The following is a 24,388-nucleotide window of genomic DNA, read 5'->3' on the forward strand; positions in this document are numbered from 1 at the left end:
GTAGTTTGTTGTTGGGCTTTAGACTTAACAGAGTATTTGAGTATTTGCTTTCAATTTGGAAAACTTTTGTTCATTTAAGTTATGTGATACTTAAACGTGTCTGGAACCAAGAACAAAACAACATGAGAGACTGGATATTGTGGGACACGGGTAGGAGAGCTCTGATTTTTGGGGTCCTCTGTGACTCACTCTAGGTCTCTTAAGATACGCCATAATCAGTGTGACAAATCAGAGTTGTGCGTGCACGTCTAGAGTTACGTGTAACAACAGTTTCACAGCATAGGCCATTGCATAAGGGAAGGACCAAGTTCAGGGAACTGGCGCAAAAAAACAAAGCCAAAGCCAGTGGAGGATGCATGGCTGTTGGAGAGGCAGTTACGAGACTGGTCGTTTACTGAGTGGTAAGAGAGCTTCTGTGAGTTATTATTTAATAAGTGCTATATACTGAGATCCTAGACATTTTAGAGAAGTAAAAAGATAAAGGTGCTGCTTTCGTGGAGCTTAAGCCCGGGCTGCAGCACTTTGGTTCCTGAGGATTGTAGACAACCTTCTCCCTTGTCCAGGTAACAGTGTCAGCCGTCAGGCACTGCCAGACAGATTCCGTGTTTAATTCTGGTCTGCTGGTTACTGACCTTTTGTCTCTCCCTCTAGTACGCCCTGCACGTATACAACGAAGTGATGAGTGTTGGACAGAAATATGGAATCCGGAATGCTGGGTATTATGCTCTTCGTAGTCTCCGAATTGAAAAGTTTTTTGCCTTCTGGGGTCAGGATTTAAACACCCTTACCACACCCCTGGAATGCGGACGAGAGTCTCGGGTGAAGTTAGACAAGGTATTGTACCTGTGCACACTCCACTCTGCCCTCAGCTTCCTGAGCAGGGAGCCTGCATGAGAACAGGAAGAGCTGAGGTGGGAGCAAAAAAGTGTATAGGTGTTGAGACCTCCAAATGTATCTGTGGGATAAAACACTTAATATGGAAACATAAATAGACAACACTTATTTGGGGCACTTTGTTCTCTTTTAGACTGAGTGCTTTCTGGGCAGTTTTTCTGAGTTGATTGTGGTAATTCATTAATATGCCACATGTACAAATGAGTCACTTTACATTCAACTGCCTAATTTATTCGTAATCACCATTGGCTCTTTCCCACCTCTGAGCCCACCCAGTCCCACTGCCAGCTTGACCAGAAGCAGCAGTGTCCTGCCTCTCCTTGTAGAGAGCTTCCATGCAGTGCAAACAGATGAGTAATTTCCCCTCACCACGTTCTTAACCTTGGTGGTTGGATACTGTACACTTGGTATATTGCACCTTGCCTTTTTCACTTAAAATATCTTAACAGTCATTCCATATCAGTATAGTAGATCTCTGATGTTCTTTTTGAGCAATTAGGTAAGTATTTTTCTCTGATATAAAAGTAAAGAATACTCGATTTGGAAAATAGGGAAAAACATAAAGAATATTTTTTCAGCGACACGCATTAAGAGTTTATTTTATCCTGCTCTTTTTTGGACATATGCATATGTAAATATTTATGCATAGAATACGGATATATATGCATGGACTGCTGGTTGAGATTATATAAAAACATTGTTTTTCTACAATAATTCTAGCAAGCATTTTCAAGTGTTGATTTTTCTTCCTATTTTTGTTCTGTGTGGTCTTGTGATTGAAATGTGTTTATAAAATAGAAAAGAGAGTAATGCTTACCTGTGTTGTTACAAGAATTCTCTGCAGGTGTCTTTCATACTGTGAATGCAGTTTTCCGCATGGGGGAAGCACAAGTTCTCCAGAGCTTGCAGGGGTGTGGTGGGGAGTGGGCAGCCCACTGCAGTGACACCGGGTCCCAAGCAGTGATGCTGTCTCTGTGCTCTTTCCTAGGGGATGGATTTCATTGGGCGAGATGCCCTGCTGCAGCAGAAGCAGAACGGGGTGTACAAACGCTTCACTATGTTCATCCTGGACGACCACGACACAGACCTGGACCTCTGGCCTTGGTGGGGGGAGCCCATTTACCGAAACGGGCAGTACGTGGGCAAGACCACCAGCAGCGCATATGGTTACACCCTGGAGCGCCACGTGTGCCTGGGCTTCGTGCACAATTTTTCCGAGGACACCGGAGAAGAGCAGGTGGTGACAGCAGATTTCATCAACCGGGGAGAATATGAGATTGACATCGCAGGACACCGGTTCCAGGCCAAGGCCAAGCTCTACCCGGTCACCTCCCTCTTCACCCATAAGCGCCGAAAGGATGATGTGGAGCTCAGTGACTTGCACGGGAAGTAATGCCAGGCAGTCCTGCCACCTTCCCACCTTCTAGTCATCTTAGGAGCTCCTCTTCCTGATCCCATCCCTCTTCTTGATTTAACCTTTGCCTCCCACCTCTTATCTCCTTGATATAATTTTTTTTCCCCTTGATATAATTTTAAGCGTTTAAAACTTTTCCTTTGCACCCTCTCTTGTCCCTCCATCTTCTCCTCCCTCCTTCTGCAGTTTCCCATCTCCTGATACTCACTCTGGGCTGGTCATCCCTCCCCCCATCTCAGGTTCCTGTGGGGACAGGAAGGCAGGACAGAGGCAGACTCCACTTGTGGAAGTGGGTTACAGTGACAGCCTCACTTAATGCTGGGTCTTGAAGCAAGGGAGGCTTGTGGTGTGCAGGCCTCAGGGTGAGAGTCCCTCTCTGTGGGGCTAAATTTTCTCGAGTAACCTGTGAATTCTGGCTAGCTGCTGTCTGTGTGGTACAGCCGTGTGGAATAGCTTATGCCTTTTAGCCAGGCAGGTCCTTCTCCCATCCCTTTGTGCTGTGGGTCGGCACCCTGATACCTCTAGCAGGAGGAAGACCATCTACCTCGCTAATGAGAGGCATCATGTGGGCGTTACCTGGGGTTTAGCACAGATTAGTTCATCCTGGGCCTCCCTACTGACCCAGTTATCAGACTGTGACCCAGTTATCAGACTGTTGGGCTAGGGCCACCTGCCTATAATTTTCTTCATCTCTTGCTAATCTCTATTATGAGGGGGGTTGTGGTTTATTTAACCGACTAAAACAAATAAGCCACAGTGTTTGAAAGGGAAAGACCATGTTGCCTTTAGTGTTGCTTTTCCTAGCTGAAAGGGTCTAACCTCAAACTAAGCTCCAGCGATGCTGAGTTTTCTATGAAACAGTGCTGCTTTTCTTTCAGCTACTCACAGTTCAGTCACCCCACCTTGATGTTCCTCTTCTCCGAGCACATGTGACTTTCAGTTCAGCCTCATGTGTCCCTTCCACAGGAGGCCCACTGGCTCAGTGCACACTCTCTCCCTTAGGACGGGGGAGACAGGACAAGCATCCTGGCTGAGTAACTAAACCTTGTGGCCACACTGAGTTGAAGAGAGCTACTGGGACCCCAGGGTTGCTTCCCCCGCACAACAGACACAGATCCACACAGAGATGACCCACTTGGGTCCCTTGAGAGTTCCCAGTGTGGAGAGCGTATGTTACCTGAGCCCAAGGTCTGCTTTCCGTCTTCTTTTTCCAGACATCTCTCCACATTTTCTGGAATAGAAGGTAACTTGGGGTAAGAGTGCCCTGCGCACTTTTAAGCAGTGTCTCTATTTTCTAAGGGTGGAACTTGGATCGCACAGACTGTGGTATCCATCCCCACACTTAATTTCCCCTTGCAAACAAATGGCTGCTAGAGATTTTAATTAACCATAGCCTTTGTTATCTTGGTATCTTGCATGCATTAGTTCTGATAGGTCTGTAAGTATATTAGAGACAATCCTTTCATTTTATTAGAGCAGCTTACAATTCTCAGGTGTCTGCCTGCTCTGGCATTTCTCTGGGATTTCTGTTTACCCACTTGATCACTGACTTTAGTGTCCACCTTCTTACGAGGTCTTCATTGATTTAATGAGGGAGTATGTGATTAGAATTCTGTCGGGGGGCCTTGGTATTTTGGTGCAAATGTGAATTTAACTAGCTGAGAGATACTGCTTCTAGGCAAAGAAGAGAGGTGCTGCCCAGCTGGAGAGCAGTGAACAGCAGCTGTGAAACTTGGGAGAGCAGGAAACTGGCACCAGACAATGCAGGTGTTACCAGCAGGGAGCCGACTGACCCAAGAAGATGGAAACAGATGTAGAACTAAAGGTATCCCATGCACACCACTGCAAAGTCGTCTTTATAAATGGAAAGTTATTTGGGACTGAATCCAAAAGAAAATCTAGATTTATGCATAAATCACATCTTGTCCATAAATAGGGGTCACACTTCTAAGACTGACAAGATGTTAAGATTCTGGGGGGAAATCACTTGTTTATTGAGTACCCTGAAACTTACATATTTATCTTCCAGCACTTTACAATTCATCTTTCAAGTCTCCTTTGGTTCATTCAAATATAGGCAATATGAATCTGGTAGGTTTCTCTATTTGGTCCTAAAGGGAAGGGGGTGACTCTTTCCTGCCTCAAGCATAGTTGACAATCAAAACATCTTCATTTCTGTGTCATCCCCGATGGGCACTGGGACCGCATGTGTTTGCTTTCTGTGACAACTCACCTCTCCCTGGAGTAGCTGGAGTAGCTGGACTCGTTTTAGGTGGTTGGTACTTTTTTCTTCTCTCTGAAATGATGTTATCACCACTTGTGCTGTCTTGGGAGAGGGGCTCCACAATCTTCTCAGCATATGCAATTGAAGAATCATTTTGCACCTAGAAACACAAAGTGTGTTGGCTTCAAACAGATGGAGAATCAAGGTTGCAAGTCTCCTGTGAGCCTTCTCCTCTCTTGAGATAAGGCCCTAGCTACTTGTGCCACATGTAAATCCCATGGTCATGTGACTGACATTGAAGATTTCTTGTCTGTGATAAAAGCTCTAATTCAGAAAGTTTTTAGAGCAAAAAGGGACAGACAAGACCTACCTGCTTGGATAGCACAATGTGATGTCCTTTAACTTGTGTTTTGGTCACGTAGCACTGCATGGACAGGACAAGCTCCAGGAGAGAAAACTGAACAGTTCCCACTACATTCTAGTGCTTTTCTGAGAAGTCCCTGTACCCCCAAATGCAAGAGATGCCATTTAGCCCAGTGATTAACCCCAGTCTCAACTTTGGCCCCAAAGTTCCCATTTCTGCACCAAGTCACTTGTTTGATTCTCATCAGGAGGTGTGCTGTCCCTGGATTCTACCTCCTTGTACAGAGTTTTAGCTGTATCTCTTCTTTCCTAGGCTGTTGTTTCCAAGAAAGTAACTCAACGTGAAACTAACTCTTCAGCTTTCTCCTTTATCCTGCCTTTGCATGCATTTGCGACATTAACTCCTCCCCACTGCCACCATGTATGTGGCAGGAATGATAGGAGCTTCCTAAAGTGATTTTGCTTCACTGGAGGGATGACCCCTCCGCCTTGATTTCTGCCTCTGTAAAACAACTGCATTGGCTGGCTTTCAGGCATTACAAGTTCCTTTTTATATCTTTGTTGCCTCTTGGCCAGTGTAGGCAGCAAGGATCTAAGTATCTTTAGTATCTAAGATAGAGATTTGGTCAACAGTGCTCAATCCTGAAGTATAACCTACTGTGTTCATTTTCTTTCTGTACACACACCCCCATCCCTCACAAACTTTGATATAAGCAGCATTTTATCAACAGGAGGTAGAGAAAAGTTTCTCACGAGTAAGGAATTTTCATCTGGCACATGTCATGTGCAGGCACATGGACTCAGGAGCAGCACAGTTGAGTGGAAGAGACGGCAGATGAAATAACAGGCAGTAGCCGCGTCCTGCAGTGAGTCGTGAGGGAGCTAGGGAGCCACGTATCAGAGCTGCTCCCCACACCCACCGCCACCGCCCTCCACATTAAGGTGCTCCGTTAGTTGTAAGGCTCCTTCACTGTCATCACGGGGCTGGCATATGCAGTCCCTTACCATGACAAATACACTATTTTTCAAGAGGACTGAGTATTTTTGTATGTCTTTGCCTTCTCTTTATCCATTAAACACCAGAGTTCCTTGTGTATGATTCGTGACTTCTCTGAGCAGAACCCTTGGGGAATTACACGTTTCTTCATGGGCCATTTTTCTCGTGATATTTAGATACACCTATTTTCATCCTTTGCAGACTTTCTACCTTCTCATTTTTCTGTCTCTCAAGGACAGAAATTTTAAGAAGTGGAGAGGATACTTTTAGCATCTGTTTCTATGGATCTATGCCAGGATTTCCTTTGCACACCAAGAACTGGAGCTTGGGGCACCTCTTTCCTCCAAGCCAGGTTCTAGTGCCTTACACTCCAGAGTGTCACATGGTGGGTGGAGACGAAAAAAAGTACCTTCAACAGATGGGTGTAGGGTCGAAAGCTTCTGCAGCTCGTTTCAGTGAAGGGTCTTCCAGCAGCACAGCTAACACTTTACTCTCTGGTCAACTCTTGGGATATAAAAAATGCCATTGTAATTACTGTAAAGGCTACAACTCGTTCTTTGCATTTGTAAACGTGCAGTTCAACTCAGCCCTTTTCTATCCCATGTGTAGCATCAGCATGTGGTCCTGAAGACGTGCGAGGCACTTTAGTAAATGGGATGTTTCTCACGAGCCCTGGTGATGACAGGCACGCAGGGTGACAGAGCATTTCTGCCCTCTGCGAATGTGGTATTAACGTTGTGCACTGTATTTCTATCAAGTCAGATTTCAATTTTATTTTATGTTACTAAGTTTGTAAATGAATAAATGGACATTTTCACTACTCTTGCTGTGTCTGCCTGAGAAATGTCCTGCATCTGTGGTAACCAGATATGTTTTTCCCATCACTAAGAATAAACGTTGTACATAAAACCATTTGTACCTGTTCCCAAAGTGTACAAGAGAATTTGAAAACAGGTAAATAAGATCCCTACCCTCCATGCAATGGGCAGCATGGCTGTGGCGGAAAAGCCCCATTCCTCCTCCTGAAGTCCCTATCACTGTCACTGGACTTGACATCCTGCCTTACACTTGACTTAGTAGTAAGAACCTGGTACTTGACTCATCACTCAAGTATTCGGTTGGCCAAAAAGTTCATTCGGGTCTTTCGGTAAGATGTTATGTAACATGAGCCCATTTCTGTGTGGAAAACGAGCTGTGTGTGTATTTTTGCTTACAGCAGTAGAAGAGAAAAACAGAAGCAGCCAGTGATCCTTTACTATACTTAGCTTCCATCCAGAAATTTAGTCACTGGACTTCTATTCTCTTTACCCAACTGTTCTGTGAGTCACCACATCTGGGAATCCATAGGTAGGCTAACATGTCTAACAACAATTTCATCATCTTATCGTCCAAACCTGCTCTTTCTATTTCCAGTTTCATGAATGAGCAACATTTGTTATGACTGAAGTAGTTCCAAAAAAACATCCCACTGGCTCCAAGGCTAACTCCAAAAGAGGAGTTCCAAAAACATTCTGTACAATGACGTGTCTGGAACACGGGGAGAGCCTCCCATGGCAAGTACTTTCAAGGGGACGACTGTCTCATGACATGTGTCTTCCTCTTCTTATGAACATACTGGATTAGGTATGTCACAAACCCTATGAACCAGAAGTAATTCCAGAAAGGAAGAAGCCTCGCAAGCCGAACCTGAGTGCGAAAGACTTACCTTCCAGCTCCTCCACCAAACGAAAGGCCAGCAGAGTTCATTCCCGCCAGGACGAAGTAGCCCCGCACTGAAGGGGACTCGCCCATGATGCACCTCATGTCCGGGGTGAAGGTCTCGGGGCAATTCACCAGCTTCATGATCTCCACAGTCTCCAGTTCTGGCATCCTACGCAGCAGGGAACTCAACAGGGGCTCTGAGCAACAAAAACAGACCCAAACACAGTCGTTCGTCACCTTTAGGGGATTCAAAACTCCTTACCCCTTACACTTTTCTATTCTCTCTCCTTTCGGAAAATGTCTTGTGGAGGTTTTCTAAGATGAGCCAACTGGGCCATCTATCAGAAGCAGAAGCCTTGGGCAAGTATGGGGCATTCCTACAGAGTTCTTGGCATAAAGATGGAGAAAAAAGATACTCTTTAGAAAGGAAAGGAGCTCTGGAAAAGCAAATACTATATGTGGCCCCAAAATAAAATCTCAAAGTGATCAGTGGTAGTAAAAGAGCTCTTAAATGGCCCCCAAGGAGATTTGCAGCAATTTCGACTTAGGAAATCCTTGCCTTTTACTGCATAAGACAGAGTCTCAGCTTGTTTTAAAATAAGGCCAACACCAGGGAATAATCCAGTGGAACAGTGGCAATAGATGAAGCCAGACTGAAGCTGGCTGGTGGGTACATGGGTTCTGTATACATTCTCTCCACTTTTAAAAGATTGAAATTTCCCAGAAATTAAGTCCAAGTAGAAAGAGGAAAACTCTTCATTATAGACCCTTTCATATATTTTGAATTTGGAATGTGACTGTCTTAACTATTCAATAAATAAAATTATGTTAAAATTGAATAAAAGACTGTATTAACACAATTCTGCTTTCTAAAAAATGTCTTCAGGACTTCCCTGGTGGCGCAGTGGTTAAGAATCTGCCTACCAATGCAGGGGACACGGGTTTGAGCACTGGTCTGGGAAGATCCATATGCCGCAGAGCAACTAAGCCCGTGCACCACAACTACTGAGCCCGCCTGCCACAACTGCTGAAGCCTGTGCACCTAAGAGCCCGTGCTCTGCAACAAGAGAAGCCATTGCAATGAGAAGCCCGCGCACCACAACAGAGTAGCTAGCCCCCGCTTGCCGCAACTTAGAGAAAGCCCGTGCGCAGCAACGAAGACCCAATGCAGCCAAAAATAAATTAACAAAAAAAAAACTCCTTAAAAAATAAACAAGTAAAACAATAAAAGGACCTATGGGAGACCTTTTCTTACTACTGACATTCTACTGGATGAAGAAGTGAACCAGGCCCTGAGATACATTATTAATCTAGGACAAGCTCAAAAGACAATCCTGAACTATACCCACAAGGCACTGCAAGCTCCCACTAAAAATACAGAGGAAGGAGCTGCTCCTTCACAAATCCCAGGGACCAAGTTCTTCTTAAAACCTGGAAAGGGGTCCCCCGAAGACCAACTATTGCCGAAATGGAAGGGCCCCTATAAAGTAATCTGAACCACTCCCACTGCTGTCAAAGTGCAAGGGATATCTAGTTGGGTACATTTTTCCAGACTAAAGCTTTTACCTCCAGAAGCCCCGCAGGTTACAACAGAAGAGCAATACACCTGTAAGCCAGTGGAAGGTCTGAGATACCTATTCAAAAGACAGGCACCATCGACAGATAAGTAAAATGATGTAGTGGGTTGGACTCCTGTTTGCCACTCTTGCTATTGTACTCAGCGGATCATACGTGAACATCTTGTTAGAAATGTTGTAGAGCTTTATATGCTTAATCATCAACATAATAGTCTGCTGTCCCCTAACTGTTTAAGTACTAACAACAGTTATGTCCTTCAAGGGCTATCCGGTCTTAACAGCTGTGAGACAAGACATTCAGGTCTGCACCCCCGGAAGGGTTTGTTTTCCTCTGCGGACACCCAAACCATCATATGTTACGGAATTATCGACAGACCCTGTCTTTTCCAACCAAGCCATAGCGTATAAATGCACTGACAATGTTCACTTCATAGGAGAGTGTGCTATAAGGACTACAGGGTTAAGAGGGATTTTCATCTGTAACAGAACCAGTCAGGCTCACCACCAAACCCAGAAAGCACTAGGAATGATCTTTCTTCTCTATATACGTTTGTTTGGCTACGCGGAGTCTTAGTTGTGGCACACAGGATCTTTAGTTGCGAAACGCAGGACCTTTTAGTTGCGGCATGCGTGTGGGATCTAGTTCCCTGACCAGGGATCGAACCCAGGCCCCCTGCATTGGAAGCACAGACAGAGTCTTAACCACTGGACCACCAGGGAAGTCCCCTAGGAATGATCTTAGCAAGGGCAGAGCTGGCCACAGGACTGGCAGCTCCACGGGGAGGCTTTACCTATCATGAAGCAACACTGAGGTCAGACAGCTTGGTTATATGATGGAACAGACAAGACAAGCCTTAATGGGACTTAAGACCTCTCGTTTCTTTGGCGAATTTAGTTCTTGACAGTCGTCTAGCTCTTGATAACCTTCTGGAAGAACAAGGTGGAGTCTGTGCGATAATACTTCCTACTGCACCTGAATTAGTGTGATAGGACAGGTGGAAGTTAACATTAAGGAAATATATGCCCAGGCAGACTGGCTTCATAATTTTAGAAGCGGCAATATCGCCTCCACTGCCTGGTCAACAGTTAAGGAAGCCCTCCTAAAGTTACCCTGGTTCCTTCCCTTTCTAGGCCCTTTAGTGGCTACTGGTGTTCTTCTTTTTGGCCCTTGTTTGTTTAGCCTTCTGGGCAAGTTTGTGTCTTCTAGGCTCTAAGAGTTTCAAGTAAGACTCATGACGGCTCAAGGAATTCAACCCATTCCAGCAGAGGGTGGCCCAGGTCCCTACAGGTCCTTGGAACAGTCAGAGAGGGACTTCTACACCTCTAGGGTAAGCTAGGGTCTGCAGCCCCTGTCTGGCAGGAAGACGTTCCAGAAGATGAGACCCTTGGCCCTTTACCCCTTAAGAATAAAAGGTGTAGAATCCCTCAGGGGATAATGAGACAGACTAGGACCTGGGACCCTTTGCTGCAGTGCTTACACCTGAACAAATGAAATACAAACAAAATACAAAGAAACTGTAAGGGACTAAAAATAACTATATGCATGCATGCACAGCTGGGGGAAATTATAGACAAGATACAAAAAGACCAAAAAAAAAGCCAACTGCCACTTGTGAAGAGCTGGGAGCAAAAGCAGGAGTCAGGAGCAAAAGCAGGGTCCTGTGCATGCCCCCTGCACTCACCACCACCAGAGGGCGGGGGGGCAGACCACCCAAGCCACCCCTCTGGCCTGACTCCTGGACCCGCCCCTGCCCTCACCCCACATAAGGAACCAGCTCGCTGCCGGCCTCCTCGGAGCAATCAAGGGAAACTGTTACTTGTTTTCACTCCCGCCTGCTGCAGCAGGAGCCCAATAAAGCCCTGCCTGAATTTTCTGTCTGGCCTCTTATCAATTTCTATTGATTAAGGAGGCCACGATCCCTGGTTGGTAACACTTCACTAATGTTCTCTCCACCCTCTGTCTTAATGGAAATGCAGCTCTCCTGAGGGAACTGTCGCTGTCACACAGCCAGCCCCGTTCCACTGACCTCACCATCAAGAGGCACAGTCGGCATCCTCCTTGCTTCTGAACCATTACCACTCAGTCACACTTGGGAAAGACCCTGTTCCTTTGTGCCTTAAGTTAGCAGGCACCCCTACTTGGCTCCGGGCTACTTCCTATTAAGCCACAGGCACAGCTCTCTCTACATCCAGGTTCTGAACCCATTACATGGCTCTTCTCCCAACCTTTAACACCACCTCCTCTCTTCCTTCATCAAAGGAGATAACCTGTCTCATCTTGTTCCCCAAAACACCACCTGTATACCTCCCTGCATCAGCAAACCATCCCTGCCTTCCTTCACAGGGTCAGAAATTAATCCCTTACAACGGCCTGGATCCCCCTTCCTGCCCCCTTCCCCTGAACCGAGCTCCATCAGCTGTCCTCCCTCTTTCACACACCCTCACATTTACCTCCTTCTCCTCGGCATTTAGATGTGCTCAAGTACCCCCTCCCCCCGCCCAGGCGATTTCAGAAATAAAACAAAGCTCCAAAACACTCAATTAGCAATTTTTAATTTTTAAAATTCTAAATTATAAAATGATGGTCTTTGCGAAACATCAAAAACAGAAGGAAGATTTCCCTCCACTCAAAGGTCACCAATACCAGTATCAATTATATTTTCCCAGAATGTTATTATTGCAGCAATGAGCTGCCCTGATGTTTGCCACCACCTTTGTCTTAAGTCCTTTTTTTTTTTTTTTTTTTTTGCGGTACGCGGGCCTCTCACTCTTGTGGCCTCTCCCGTTGCGGAGAACAGGCTCTGGACGCGCAGGCTCAGCGGCCATGGCTCACGGGCCCAGCCGCTCCGTGGCATGTGGGATCTTCCCGGACAGGGGCACGAACCCGTGTCCCCTGCATCTGCAGGCGGACTCTCAACCACTGTGCCACCAGGGAAGCCCCCTCGCTTAATTTTTATAAGTACCAAATTTGAAAATAAAAACCTGTGTGATCAGCATGATCTTCTACTTCACTCACCACACTTGGCTATTTCCAAACTCAAATACAGATTCAAAGGACCAACATTTGTTATGACTGAAGTAGTACAGAAGAACATCCCACTGGCTCCAAGGCTAACTCCAAAAGAGGAGTTCCAAAAACATTCTGTACAATGACGTGTCTGGAACACGGGGAGAGCCTCCCATGGCAAGTACTTTCAAGGGGACGACTCTCTCATGACATGTGTCTTCCTCTTCTTATGAACATACTGGATTAGGTATGTCACAAACCCTATGAACCAGAAGTAATTCCAGAAAGGAAGAAGCCTCGCAAGCCGAACCTGAGTGCGAAAGACTTACCTTCCAGCTCCTCCACCAAACGAAAGGCCAGCAGAGTTCATTCCCGCCAGGACGAAGTAGCCCCGCACTGAAGGGGACTCGCCCATGATGCACCTCATGTCCGGGGTGAAGGTCTCGGGGCAATTCACCAGCTTCATGATCTCCACAGTCTCCAGTTCTGGCATCCTACGCAGCAGGGAACTCAACAGGGGCTCTGAGCAACAAAAACAGACCCAAACACAGTCGTTCGTCACCTTTAGGGGATTCAAAACTCCTTACCCCTTACACTTTTCTATTCTCTCTCCTTTCGGAAAATGTCTTGTGGAGGTTTTCTAAGATGAGCCAACTGGGCCATCTATCAGAAGCAGAAGCCTTGGGCAAGTATGGGGCATTCCTACAGAGTTCTTGGCATAAAGATGGAGAAAAAAGATACTCTTTAGAAAGGAAAGGAGCTCTGGAAAAGCAAATACTATATGTGGCCCCAAAATAAAATCTCAAAGTGATCAGTGGTAGTAAAAGAGCTCTTAAATGGCCCCCAAGGAGATTTGCAGCAATTTCGACTTAGGAAATCCTTGCCTTTTACTGCATAAGACAGAGTCTCAGCTTGTTTTAAAATAAGGCCAACACCAGGGAATAATCCAGTGGAACAGTGGCAATAGATGAAGCCAGACTGAAGCTGGCTGGTGGGTACATGGGTTCTGTATACATTCTCTCCACTTTTAAAAGATTGAAATTTCCCAGAAATTAAGTCCAAGTAGAAAGAGGAAAACTCTTCATTATAGACCCTTTCATATATTTTGAATTTGGAATGTGACTGTCTTAACTATTCAATAAATAAAATTATGTTAAAATTGAATAAAAGACTGTATTAACACAATTCTGCTTTCTAAAAAATGTCTTCAGGACTTCCCTGGTGGCGCAGTGGTTAAGAATCTGCCTACCAATGCAGGGGACACGGGTTTGAGCACTGGTCTGGGAAGATCCATATGCCGCAGAGCAACTAAGCCCGTGCACCACAACTACTGAGCCCGCCTGCCACAACTGCTGAAGCCTGTGCACCTAAGAGCCCGTGCTCTGCAACAAGAGAAGCCATTGCAATGAGAAGCCCGCGCACCACAACAGAGTAGCTAGCCCCCGCTTGCCGCAACTTAGAGAAAGCCCGTGCGCAGCAACGAAGACCCAATGCAGCCAAAAATAAATTAACAAAAAAAAAACTCCTTAAAAAATAAACAAGTAAAACAATAAAAGGACCTATGGGAGACCTTTTCTTACTACTGACATTCTACTGGATGAAGAAGTGAACCAGGCCCTGAGATACATTATTAATCTAGGACAAGCTCAAAAGACAATCCTGAACTATACCCACAAGGCACTGCAAGCTCCCACTAAAAATACAGAGGAAGGAGCTGCTCCTTCACAAATCCCAGGGACCAAGTTCTTCTTAAAACCTGGAAAGGGGTCCCCCGAAGACCAACTATTGCCGAAATGGAAGGGCCCCTATAAAGTAATCTGAACCACTCCCACTGCTGTCAAAGTGCAAGGGATATCTAGTTGGGTACATTTTTCCAGACTAAAGCTTTTACCTCCAGAAGCCCCGCAGGTTACAACAGAAGAGCAATACACCTGTAAGCCAGTGGAAGGTCTGAGATACCTATTCAAAAGACAGGCACCATCAACAGATAAGTAAAATGATGTAGTGGGTTGGACTCCTGTTTGCCACTCTTGCTATTGTACTCAGCGGATCATACGTGAACATCTTGTTAGAAATGTTGTAGAGCTTTATATGCTTAATCATCAACATAATAGTCTGCTGTCCCCTAACTGTTTAAGTACTAACAACAGTTATGTCCTTCAAGGGCTATCCGGTCTTAACAGCTGTGAGACAAGACATTCAGGTCTGCACCCCCGGAAGGGTTTGTTTTCCTCTGCGGACACCCAAACCATCATATGTTACGGAATTATCGACAGACCCTGTCTTTTCCAACCAAGCCATAGCGTATAAATGCACTGACAATGTTCACTTCATAGGAGAGTGTGCTATAAGGACTACAGGGTTAAGAGGGATTTTCATCTGTAACAGAACCAGTCAGGCTCACCACCAAACCCAGAAAGCACTAGGAATGATCTTTCTTCTCTATATACGTTTGTTTGGCTACGCGGAGTCTTAGTTGTGGCACACAGGATCTTTAGTTGCGAAACGCAGGACCTTTTAGTTGCGGCATGCGTGTGGGATCTAGTTCCCTGACCAGGGATCGAACCCAGGCCCCCTGCATTGGAAGCACAGACAGAGTCTTAACCACTGGACCACCAGGGAAGTCCCCTAGGAATGATCTTAGCAAGGGCAGAGCTGGCCACAGGACTGGCAGCTCCACGGGGAGGCTTTACCTATCATGAAGCAACACTGAGGTCAGACAGCTTGGTTATATGATGGAACAGACAAGACAAGCCTTAATGGGACTTAAGACCTCTCGTTTCTTTGGCGAATTTAGTTCTTGACAGTCGTCTAGCTCTTGATAACCTTCTGGAAGAACAAGGTGGAGTCTGTGCGATAATACTTCCTACTGCACCTGAATTAGTGTGATAGGACAGGTGGAAGTTAACATTAAGGAAATATATGCCCAGGCAGACTGGCTTCATAATTTTAGAAGCGGCAATATCGCCTCCACTGCCTGGTCAACAGTTAAGGAAGCCCTCCTAAAGTTACCCTGGTTCCTTCCCTTTCTAGGCCCTTTAGTGGCTACTGGTGTTCTTCTTTTTGGCCCTTGTTTGTTTAGCCTTCTGGGCAAGTTTGTGTCTTCTAGGCTCTAAGAGTTTCAAGTAAGACTCATGACGGCTCAAGGAATTCAACCCATTCCAGCAGAGGGTGGCCCAGGTCCCTACAGGTCCTTGGAACAGTCAGAGAGGGACTTCTACACCTCTAGGGTAAGCTAGGGTCTGCAGCCCCTGTCTGGCAGGAAGACGTTCCAGAAGATGAGACCCTTGGCCCTTTACCCCTTAAGAATAAAAGGTGTAGAATCCCTCAGGGGATAATGAGACAGACTAGGACCTGGGACCCTTTGCTGCAGTGCTTACACCTGAACAAATGAAATACAAACAAAATACAAAGAAACTGTAAGGGACTAAAAATAACTATATGCATGCATGCACAGCTGGGGGAAATTATAGACAAGATACAAAAAGACCAAAAAAAAAGCCAACTGCCACTTGTGAAGAGCTGGGAGCAAAAGCAGGAGTCAGGAGCAAAAGCAGGGTCCTGTGCATGCCCCCTGCACTCACCACCACCAGAGGGCGGGGGGGCAGACCACCCAAGCCACCCCTCTGGCCTGACTCCTGGACCCGCCCCTGCCCTCACCCCACATAAGGAACCAGCTCGCTGCCGGCCTCCTCGGAGCAATCAAGGGAAACTGTTACTTGTTTTCACTCCCGCCTGCTGCAGCAGGAGCCCAATAAAGCCCTGCCTGAATTTTCTGTCTGGCCTCTTATCAATTTCTATTGATTAAGGAGGCCACGATCCCTGGTTGGTAACACTTCACTAATGTTCTCTCCACCCTCTGTCTTAATGGAAATGCAGCTCTCCTGAGGGAACTGTCGCTGTCACACAGCCAGCCCCGTTCCACTGACCTCACCATCAAGAGGCACAGTCGGCATCCTCCTTGCTTCTGAACCATTACCACTCAGTCACACTTGGGAAAGACCCTGTTCCTTTGTGCCTTAAGTTAGCAGGCACCCCTACTTGGCTCCGGGCTACTTCCTATTAAGCCACAGGCACAGCTCTCTCTACATCCAGGTTCTGAACCCATTACATGGCTCTTCTCCCAACCTTTAACACCACCTCCTCTCTTCCTTCATCAAAGGAGATAACCTGTCTCATCTTGTTCCCCAAAACACCACCTGTATACCTCCCTGCATCAGCAAACCATCCCTGCCTTCCTTCACAGGGTCAGAAATTAATCCCTTACAACGGCCTGGATCCCCCTTCCTGCCCCCTTCCCCTGAACCGAGCTCCATCAGCTGTCCTCCCTCTTTCACACACCCTCACATTTACCTCCTTCTCCTCGGCATTTAGATGTGCTCAAGTACCCCCTCCCCCCGCCCAGGCGATTTCAGAAATAAAACAAAGCTCCAAAACACTCAATTAGCAATTTTTAATTTTTAAAATTCTAAATTATAAAATGATGGTCTTTGCGAAACATCAAAAACAGAAGGAAGATTTCCCTCCACTCAAAGGTCACCAATACCAGTATCAATTATATTTTCCCAGAATGTTATTATTGCAGCAATGAGCTGCCCTGATGTTTGCCACCACCTTTGTCTTAAGTCCTTTTTTTTTTTTTTTTTTTTTGCGGTACGCGGGCCTCTCACTCTTGTGGCCTCTCCCGTTGCGGAGAACAGGCTCTGGACGCGCAGGCTCAGCGGCCATGGCTCACGGGCCCAGCCGCTCCGTGGCATGTGGGATCTTCCCGGACAGGGGCACGAACCCGTGTCCCCTGCATCTGCAGGCGGACTCTCAACCACTGTGCCACCAGGGAAGCCCCCTCGCTTAATTTTTATAAGTACCAAATTTGAAAATAAAAACCTGTGTGATCAGCATGATCTTCTACTTCACTCACCACACTTGGCTATTTCCAAACTCAAATACAGATTCAAAGGACCAACATTTGTTATGACTGAAGTAGTACAGAAGAACATCCCACTGGCTCCAAGGCTAACTCCAAAAGAGGAGTTCCAAAAACATTCTGTACAATGACGTGTCTGGAACACGGGGAGAGCCTCCCATGGCAAGTACTTTCAAGGGGACGACTGTCTCATGACATGTGTCTTCCTCTTCTTATGAACATACTGGATTAGGTATGTCACAAACCCTATGAACCAGAAGTAATTCCAGAAAGGAAGAAGCCTCGCAAGCCGAACCTGAGTGCGAAAGACTTACCTTCCAGCTCCTCCACCAAACGAAAGGCCAGCAGAGTTCATTCCCGCCAGGACGAAGTAGCCCCGCACTGAAGGGGACTCGCCCATGATGCACCTCATGTCCGGGGTGAAGGTCTCGGGGCAATTCACCAGCTTCATGATATCCACAGTCTCCAGTTCTGGCATCCTACGCAGCAGGGAACTCAACAGGGGCTCTGAGCAACAAAAACAGACCCAAACACGGTCGTCAGCTTTAGGGGATTCAAAACTCCCTACCCCTTACACTCTTCTATTCCCTCTCCTTTCGGAAAACGTCTTGTGGAGGTTTTCTAAGATGAGCCAACTGGGCCATCTATCAGAAGCAGAAGCCTTGGGCAAGTATGGGGCATTCCTACAGAGTTCTTGGCATAAAGATGGAGAAAAAAGATACTCTTTAGAAAGGAAAGGAGCTCTGGAAAAGCAAATACTATATGTGGCCCCAAAATAAAATCTTAAAGTGATCAGTGGTAGTAAAAGAGCTCTTAAATGGCCCCCAAGGAGATTTGCAGCAATTTCAACTTAGGAAATCCTTGCCTTTTACTGCATAAGACAGAGTCTCAGCTTGTTTTAAAATAAGGCCAACACCAGGGAATAATCCAGTGGAACAGTGGCAATAGATGAAGCCAGACTGAAGCTGGCTGGTGGGTACATGGGTTCTTTATACATTCTCTCCACTTTTAAAAGATTGAAATTTCCCAGAAATTAAGTCCAAGTAGAAAGAGGAAAACTCTTCATTATAGACCCTTTCATATATTTTGAATTTGGAATGTGACTGTCTTAACTATTCAATAAATAAAATTATGTTAAAATTGAATAAAAGACTGTATTAACACAATTCTGCTTTCTAAAAAATGTCTTCAGGACTTCCCTGGTGGCGCAGTGGTTAAGAATCTGCCTACCAACGCAGGGGACACGGGTTTGAGCACTGGTCTGGGAAGATCCCTATGCCGCAGAGCAACTAAGCCCGTGCACCACAACTACTGAGCCCGCCTGCCACAACTGCTGAAGCCTGTGCACCTAAGAGCCCGTGCTCCGCAACAAGAGAAGCCACTGCAATGAGAAGCCCGCGCACCACAACAGAGTAGCTAGCCCCCGCTTGCCGCAACTTAGAGAAAGCCCGTGCGCAGCAACGAAGACCCAATGCAGCCAAAAATAAATTAACAAAAAAAAAAACTCCTTAAAAAATAAACAAGTAAAACAATAAAAGGACCTATGGGAGACCTTTTCTTACTACTGACATTCTACTGGATGAAGAAGTGAACCAGGCCCTGAGATACATTATTAATCTAGGACAAGTTCAAAAGACAATCCTGAACTATACCCACAAGGCACTGCAAGCTCCCACTAAAAATACAGAGGAAGGAGCTGCTCCTTCACAAATCCCAGGGACCAAGTTCTTCTTAAAACCTGGAACGGGGTCCCCCGAAGACCAACTATTGCCAAAATGGAAGGGCCCCTATAAAGTAATCTGAACCACTCCCACTGCTGTCAAAGTGCAAGGGATATCTAGTTGGGTACATTTTTCCAGACTAAAGCTTTTACCTCCAGAAGCCCCGCAGGTTACAACAGAAGAGCAATACACCTGTAAGCCAGTGGAAGGTCTGAGATACCTATTCAAAAGACAGGCACCATCGACAGATAAGTAAAATGATGTAGTGGGTTGGACTCCTGTTTGCCACTCTTGCTATTGTACTCAGCGGATCATACGTGAACATCTTGTTAGAAATGCTGTAGAGCTTTATATGCTTAATCATCAACATAATAGTCTGCTGTCCCCTAACTGTTTAAGTACTAACAACAGTTATGTCCTTCAAGGGCTATCCGGTCTTAACAGCTGTGAGACAGACATTCAGGTCTGCACCCCCGGAAGGGTTTGTTTTCCTCTGCGGACACCCAAACCATCATATGTTACGGAATTATCGACAGACCCCGTCTTTTCCAACCAAGCCATAGCGTATAAATGCACTGACAATGTTCACTTCATAGGACAGTGTGCTATAAGGACTACAGGGTTAAGAGGGATTTTTATCTGTAACAGAACCAGTCAGGCTCACCACCAAACCCAGAAAGCACTAGGAATGATCTTTTTTCTCTATATATGTTTGTTTGTTTGGCTACGCGGAGTCTTAGTTGTGGCACACAGGATCTTTAGTTGCGAAACGCAGGATCTTTTAGTTGCGGCATGCGTGTGGGATCTAGTTCCCTGACCAGGGATCGAACCCAGGCCCCCTGCATTGGAAGCACAGAGTCTTAACCACTGGACCACCAGGGAAGTCCCCTAGGAATGATCTTAGCAAGGGCAGAGCTGGCCACAGGACTGGCAGCTCCATGGGGAGGCTTTACCTATCATGAAGCAACACTGAGATCAGACAGCTTGGTTATATGATGGAACAGACAAGACAAGCCTTAATGGGACTTAAGACCTCTCGTTTCTTTGGCGAATTTAGTTCTTGACAGTCGTCTAGCTCTTGATAACCTTCTGGAAGAACAAGGTGGAGTCTGTGCGATAATACTTCCTACTGCACCTGAATTAGTGTGATAGGACAGGTGGAAGTTAACATTAAGGAAATATATGCCCAGGCAGACTGGCTTCATAATTTTAGAAGCGGCAATATCGCCTCCACTGCCTGGTCAACAGTTAAGGAAGCCCTCCTAAAGTTACCCTGGTTCCTTCCCTTTCTAGGCCCTTTAGTGGCTACTGGTGTTCTTCTTTTTGGCCCTTGTTTGTTTAGCCTTCTGGGCAAGTTTGTGTCTTCTAGGTTCTAAGAGTTTCAAGTAAGACTCATGAGGGCTCAAGGAATTCAACCCATTCCAGCAGAGGGTGGCCCAGGTCCCTACAGGTCCTTGGAACAGTCAGAGAGGGATTTCTACACCTCTAGGGTAAGCTAGGGTCTGCAGCCCCTGTCTGGCAGGAAGACGTTCCAGAAGATGAGACCCTTGGCCCTTTACCCCTTAAGAATAAAAGGTGTAGAATCCCTCAGGGGATAATGAGACAGACTAGGACCTGGGACCCTTTGCTGCAGTGCTTACACCTGAACAAATGAAATACAAACAAAATACAAAGAAACTGTAAGGGACTAAAAATAACTATATGCATGCATGCACAGCTGGGGGAAATTATAGACAAGATACAAAAAGACCAAAAAAAAAGCCAACTGCCACTTGTGAAGAGCTGGGAGCAAAAGCAGGAGTCAGGAGCAAAAGCAGGGTCCTGTGCATGCCCCCTGCACTCACCACCACCAGAGGGCGGGGGGGCAGACCACCCAAGCCACCCCTCTGGCCTGACTCCTGGACCCGCCCCTGCCCTCACCCCACATAAGGAACCAGCTCGCTGCCGGCCTCCTCGGAGCAATCAAGGGAAACTGTTACTTGTTTTCACTCCCGCCTGCTGCAGCAGGAGCCCAATAAAGCCCTGCCTGAATTTTCTGTCTGGCCTCTCATCAATTTCTATTGATTAAGGAGGCCAAGATCCCTGGTTGGTAACACTTCACTAATGTTCTCTCCACCCTCCGTCTTAATGGAAATGCAGCTCTCCTGAGGGAACTGTCACTGTCACACAGCCAGCCCTGTTCCACTGACACCATCAAGAGGCACTGTTGGCATCCTCCTTGCTTCTGAACCATTACCACTCAGTCACACTTGGGAAAGACCCTGTTCCTTTGTGCCTTAAGTTAGCAGGCACCCCTACTTGGCTCCGGGCTACTTCCTATTAAGCCACAGGCACAGCTCTCTCTACATCCAGGTTCTGAACCCATAACATGGCTCTTCTCCCAACCTTTAACACCACCTCCTCTCTTCCTTCATCAAAGGAGATAACCTGTCTCATCTTGTTCCCCAAAACACCACCTGTATACCTCCCTGCATCAGCAAACCATCCCTGCCTTCCTTCACAGGGTCAGAAATTAATCCCTTACAACGGCCTGGATCCCCCTTCCTGCCCCCTTCCCCTGAACCGAGCTCCATCAGCTGTCCTCCCTCTTTCACACACCCTCACATTTACCTCCTTCTCCTCGGCATTTAGATATGCTCAAGTACCCCCTCCCCCCGCCCAGGCGATTTCAGAAATAAAACAAAGCTCCAAAACACTCAATTAGCAATTTTTAATTTTTAAAATTCTAAATTATAAAATGATGGTCTTTGCGAAACATCAAAAACAGAAGGAAGATTTCCCTCCACTCAAAGGTCACCAATACCAGTATCAATTATATTTTCCCAGAATGTTATTATTGCAGCAATGAGCTGCCCTGATGTTTGCCACCACCTTTGTCTTAAGTCCTTCTTTTTTTTTTTTTTTTTTTTTTTTTGCGGTACGCGGGCCTCTCACTGTTGTGGCCTCTCCCGTTGCGGAGAACAGGCTCTGGACGCGCAGGCTCAGCGGCCATGGCTCACGGGCCCAGCCGCTCCGCGGTATGTGAGATCTTCCCAGACCGGGGCACAAACCCACGTCCCCTGCATCGGAAGGCGGACTCTCAACCACTGCGCCACCAGGGAAGCCCTTAAGTCTTTCTTTTATTACCTTGGTGGTGGCATAGTTGGACTGTGGACTGTTTTTTTTTTTTTTGGCCTGTGGACTTTTTAAGCAAAAATTTCCTAACATGTATTTCACAACCTGTCTTTTTTATTTCCCGTCCTACTCTCTTCTGAACCAAAAGTGGTCGGGCTTCTGCCCCACCAGGCCACTGCACTCCTCTCACCAGGAACGCAAATGTTGCTCCTTTCCAAGGGCACTTTCTGGGCACCATCTCACTCCCTCCTATCCACACACTCTTTCCTTGTTTTCTGTGGCACGTTCTGCCCCGATCACTGGCCTCTCTCCTCTGCCCTTCCCTCTGTGTTGACGTCCCCCAGGGCTCCTTGAGGCCAGCTTCGCTTCCCCATCCACCACTGTTCAGCGTGATTCCCTTTCCTGCCATGACTGATGGCCTAACCCATAGCACTCCTGAGCCTTAGACCCGCACGTCTAGTGGAAGAAGGGCCACCTCCACTTGGACTCCCACAGGTCAAACTGAGCACATCCAAAAGGTAAAGCCATCTTCCCTGATCTCCAACTCTGCTCCACTTCCTGTGTCCCCCAGGAACACCATACACTAGAATCCTGGGTGTCATCCCACATTCCCCCCTTTCTCTCATCTCCTCTCTCCAGTCAATCATCAAGACCTAACCAACAACCCTACATCGTAAATCTCCCTCCAGTGGGTCTACTCTCCATCTCCACTGCCCTGAACTGAGCACAGCCCGCCATCCTCTCTGTTTACTGCAGAAGGTTCCCAACTGGGCTTCCCGCCTCTAATCTGCACACCATTCTCCCCACGCCCCACAGCCTTCACACAGAGGCCTGAGCACATCTCTGAAATGAAGATTCTAGAGACCTTCCTGGTGGCGCAGTGGATAAGACTCCACGCTTCCACTACAGGGGGCGCAGGTTCAATCCCTGATCAGGGAACTAAGATCCCACATGCCGAGGACGCATCCAAAAAAAAAAACACCAAAAAACAAACAAACAAAAAAAAACAGTATAGGAAACAATGGCATCAGAGTCTATTCCAGTAGGTTTGGCAGCGATAGCAAAGGAGTGAGATCATAGGAGATAAAGCCAGTAGAGAAGAAACGGAAGATGTCAAAGACAACAAAGTAAAACACACACCTGGTTGAAAGTAAATTATGTGTTTAATTTCTGCTAAGGAGAAGAATTCCTGCTAAACAATCTCAATACTGACGCTGGTTATGCTCAGATCTGCTTACACCAACAAGAGCAAGAGGACAGCTCCAACTCCTTCTGAGCTGTTCCTCTGCATGGTCACAACACCTTGTACAAATTGGCTGCTGGTCACAAGGGAGACTGGGTGAGAAGAGACGGATTAACACAACATTTCCCACACCTGCCTCCAAATGAGAGCCACCTGGGACACATTTTAAAACACACACACACACACACACACACACACTCACTCATAGGCTCCCTCTCTGGAGATTCTGATGCTGCGGTCCAGAGTGCTATATTTTTCAACAAGTGCACCAGGTGATCAGCCAAGTTTGAGAACTTAACACAAATCTCTAGCCCTAGGAACGTGTCCCCTTCAGCCCGGCTACCTCGCCGCCCCCCAGCGCGGGCGAAACGGACGTGAAGATGCCTGAATCCAATCTCGGTGTCATACACATCAGGCCCAAAGGGTCAAACGTTGGGAAGAAAGCTCACCGCCCCGGCATGGACGTTTCCACCTAACCTCACCGCTGACTCTGCAGAACTTCTACTGGTTAGTTAAGCACAAGCGGACCGCACGTTGCCACGCGGGAAAACAATTAGGCCTGCAGAGACGACCCAGCTGGGCAAGCCCGACCCACGCTGGGGCGTGGGGGTGGGGGCTGCCTGCCCGAGGCGGGCCTCAGGAGCGAGGTTACCCCGGCCGCCCTGGGCATCCGGGCTCGGCTGCGGGCGCCTGCCAGAGCCGGTGCGCTGGCCCTGGGCAGCCGGGCACGGGTCCGCGAGACGCCACCGCCGCAGAGAGGCTGAGGGAGACCGGGCGACGCGCTGTCGGCCCCGGCGGGCGGAGTCCCGACGCCGGGACGCGCCTTCCGAGGACCAGGCAGAACCGACGGGAAACGAGGGACGCCGAAGCCCCCAGACCGAGACCACAGAGGAAAGGGGGGCGCTGTGGGTCCCGGGCCGCCAAGGTCCGCGTGGACGGGGACGCCAGAGCGGCTCCGCAGCTTCTCCTTACCTCACGGGCGCCCTCGGGCTCCGCGCTCAGCAACACCCCGCCTGAAGTGGAGCAGCAGCCACAACCGTTGCCGGGGTTCCCGGGGGCCGGAAGGTGGGACAAGGACAGGGAAGGGGTCGGGACAGGAGGGAGGAAAAAGTTCCCGTGACGCGAGAAGCCAGCTAGGGTTTGCCGGCTCTAGTCCTCCTTCCATCCGACGCGCGCCGTGACGTCAGGGTAGGGCTCCGCCCCTGACAC

General features: G+C 47.4%; 1 protein-coding gene and 1 long non-coding RNA gene across 4 annotated transcripts in view; one reads left to right on the forward strand and one right to left on the reverse strand.

The window, feature by feature from the left end:
- PDPR (pyruvate dehydrogenase phosphatase regulatory subunit) overlaps positions 1–6,771 on the forward strand; it is a 39,082-nt gene extending 32,311 nt beyond the window's left edge. For 2 of the 3 annotated variants that reach the window (XM_079908726.1, XM_079908725.1), the window contains exons 17-18: positions 652–834; positions 1,883–6,771. In XM_079908726.1, the coding sequence (XP_079764852.1) occupies positions 652–834; positions 1,883–2,287 (588 nt within the window). In that variant the 3' untranslated portion in view covers positions 2,288–6,771. The remainder of the gene's footprint in view (positions 1–651; positions 835–1,882) is intronic. The other variant, XR_013825401.1, reaches the window with a different exon arrangement.
- A 5,513-nt stretch (positions 6,772–12,284) lies between these two features.
- LOC307179503 lies at positions 12,285–24,388 on the reverse strand. Its single transcript, XR_013825402.1, has 3 exons — positions 24,152–24,388; positions 17,416–17,608; positions 12,285–12,699 (listed from the first exon to the last, which is right to left on the reverse strand). It is a non-coding gene; the product is annotated as an uncharacterized lncRNA (long non-coding RNA).

This window comes from Stenella coeruleoalba, assembly GCF_951394435.1.
Source record: "Stenella coeruleoalba genome assembly, chromosome: 20".
NCBI classification, from domain to species: Eukaryota; Metazoa; Chordata; class Mammalia; order Artiodactyla; family Delphinidae; genus Stenella; species Stenella coeruleoalba.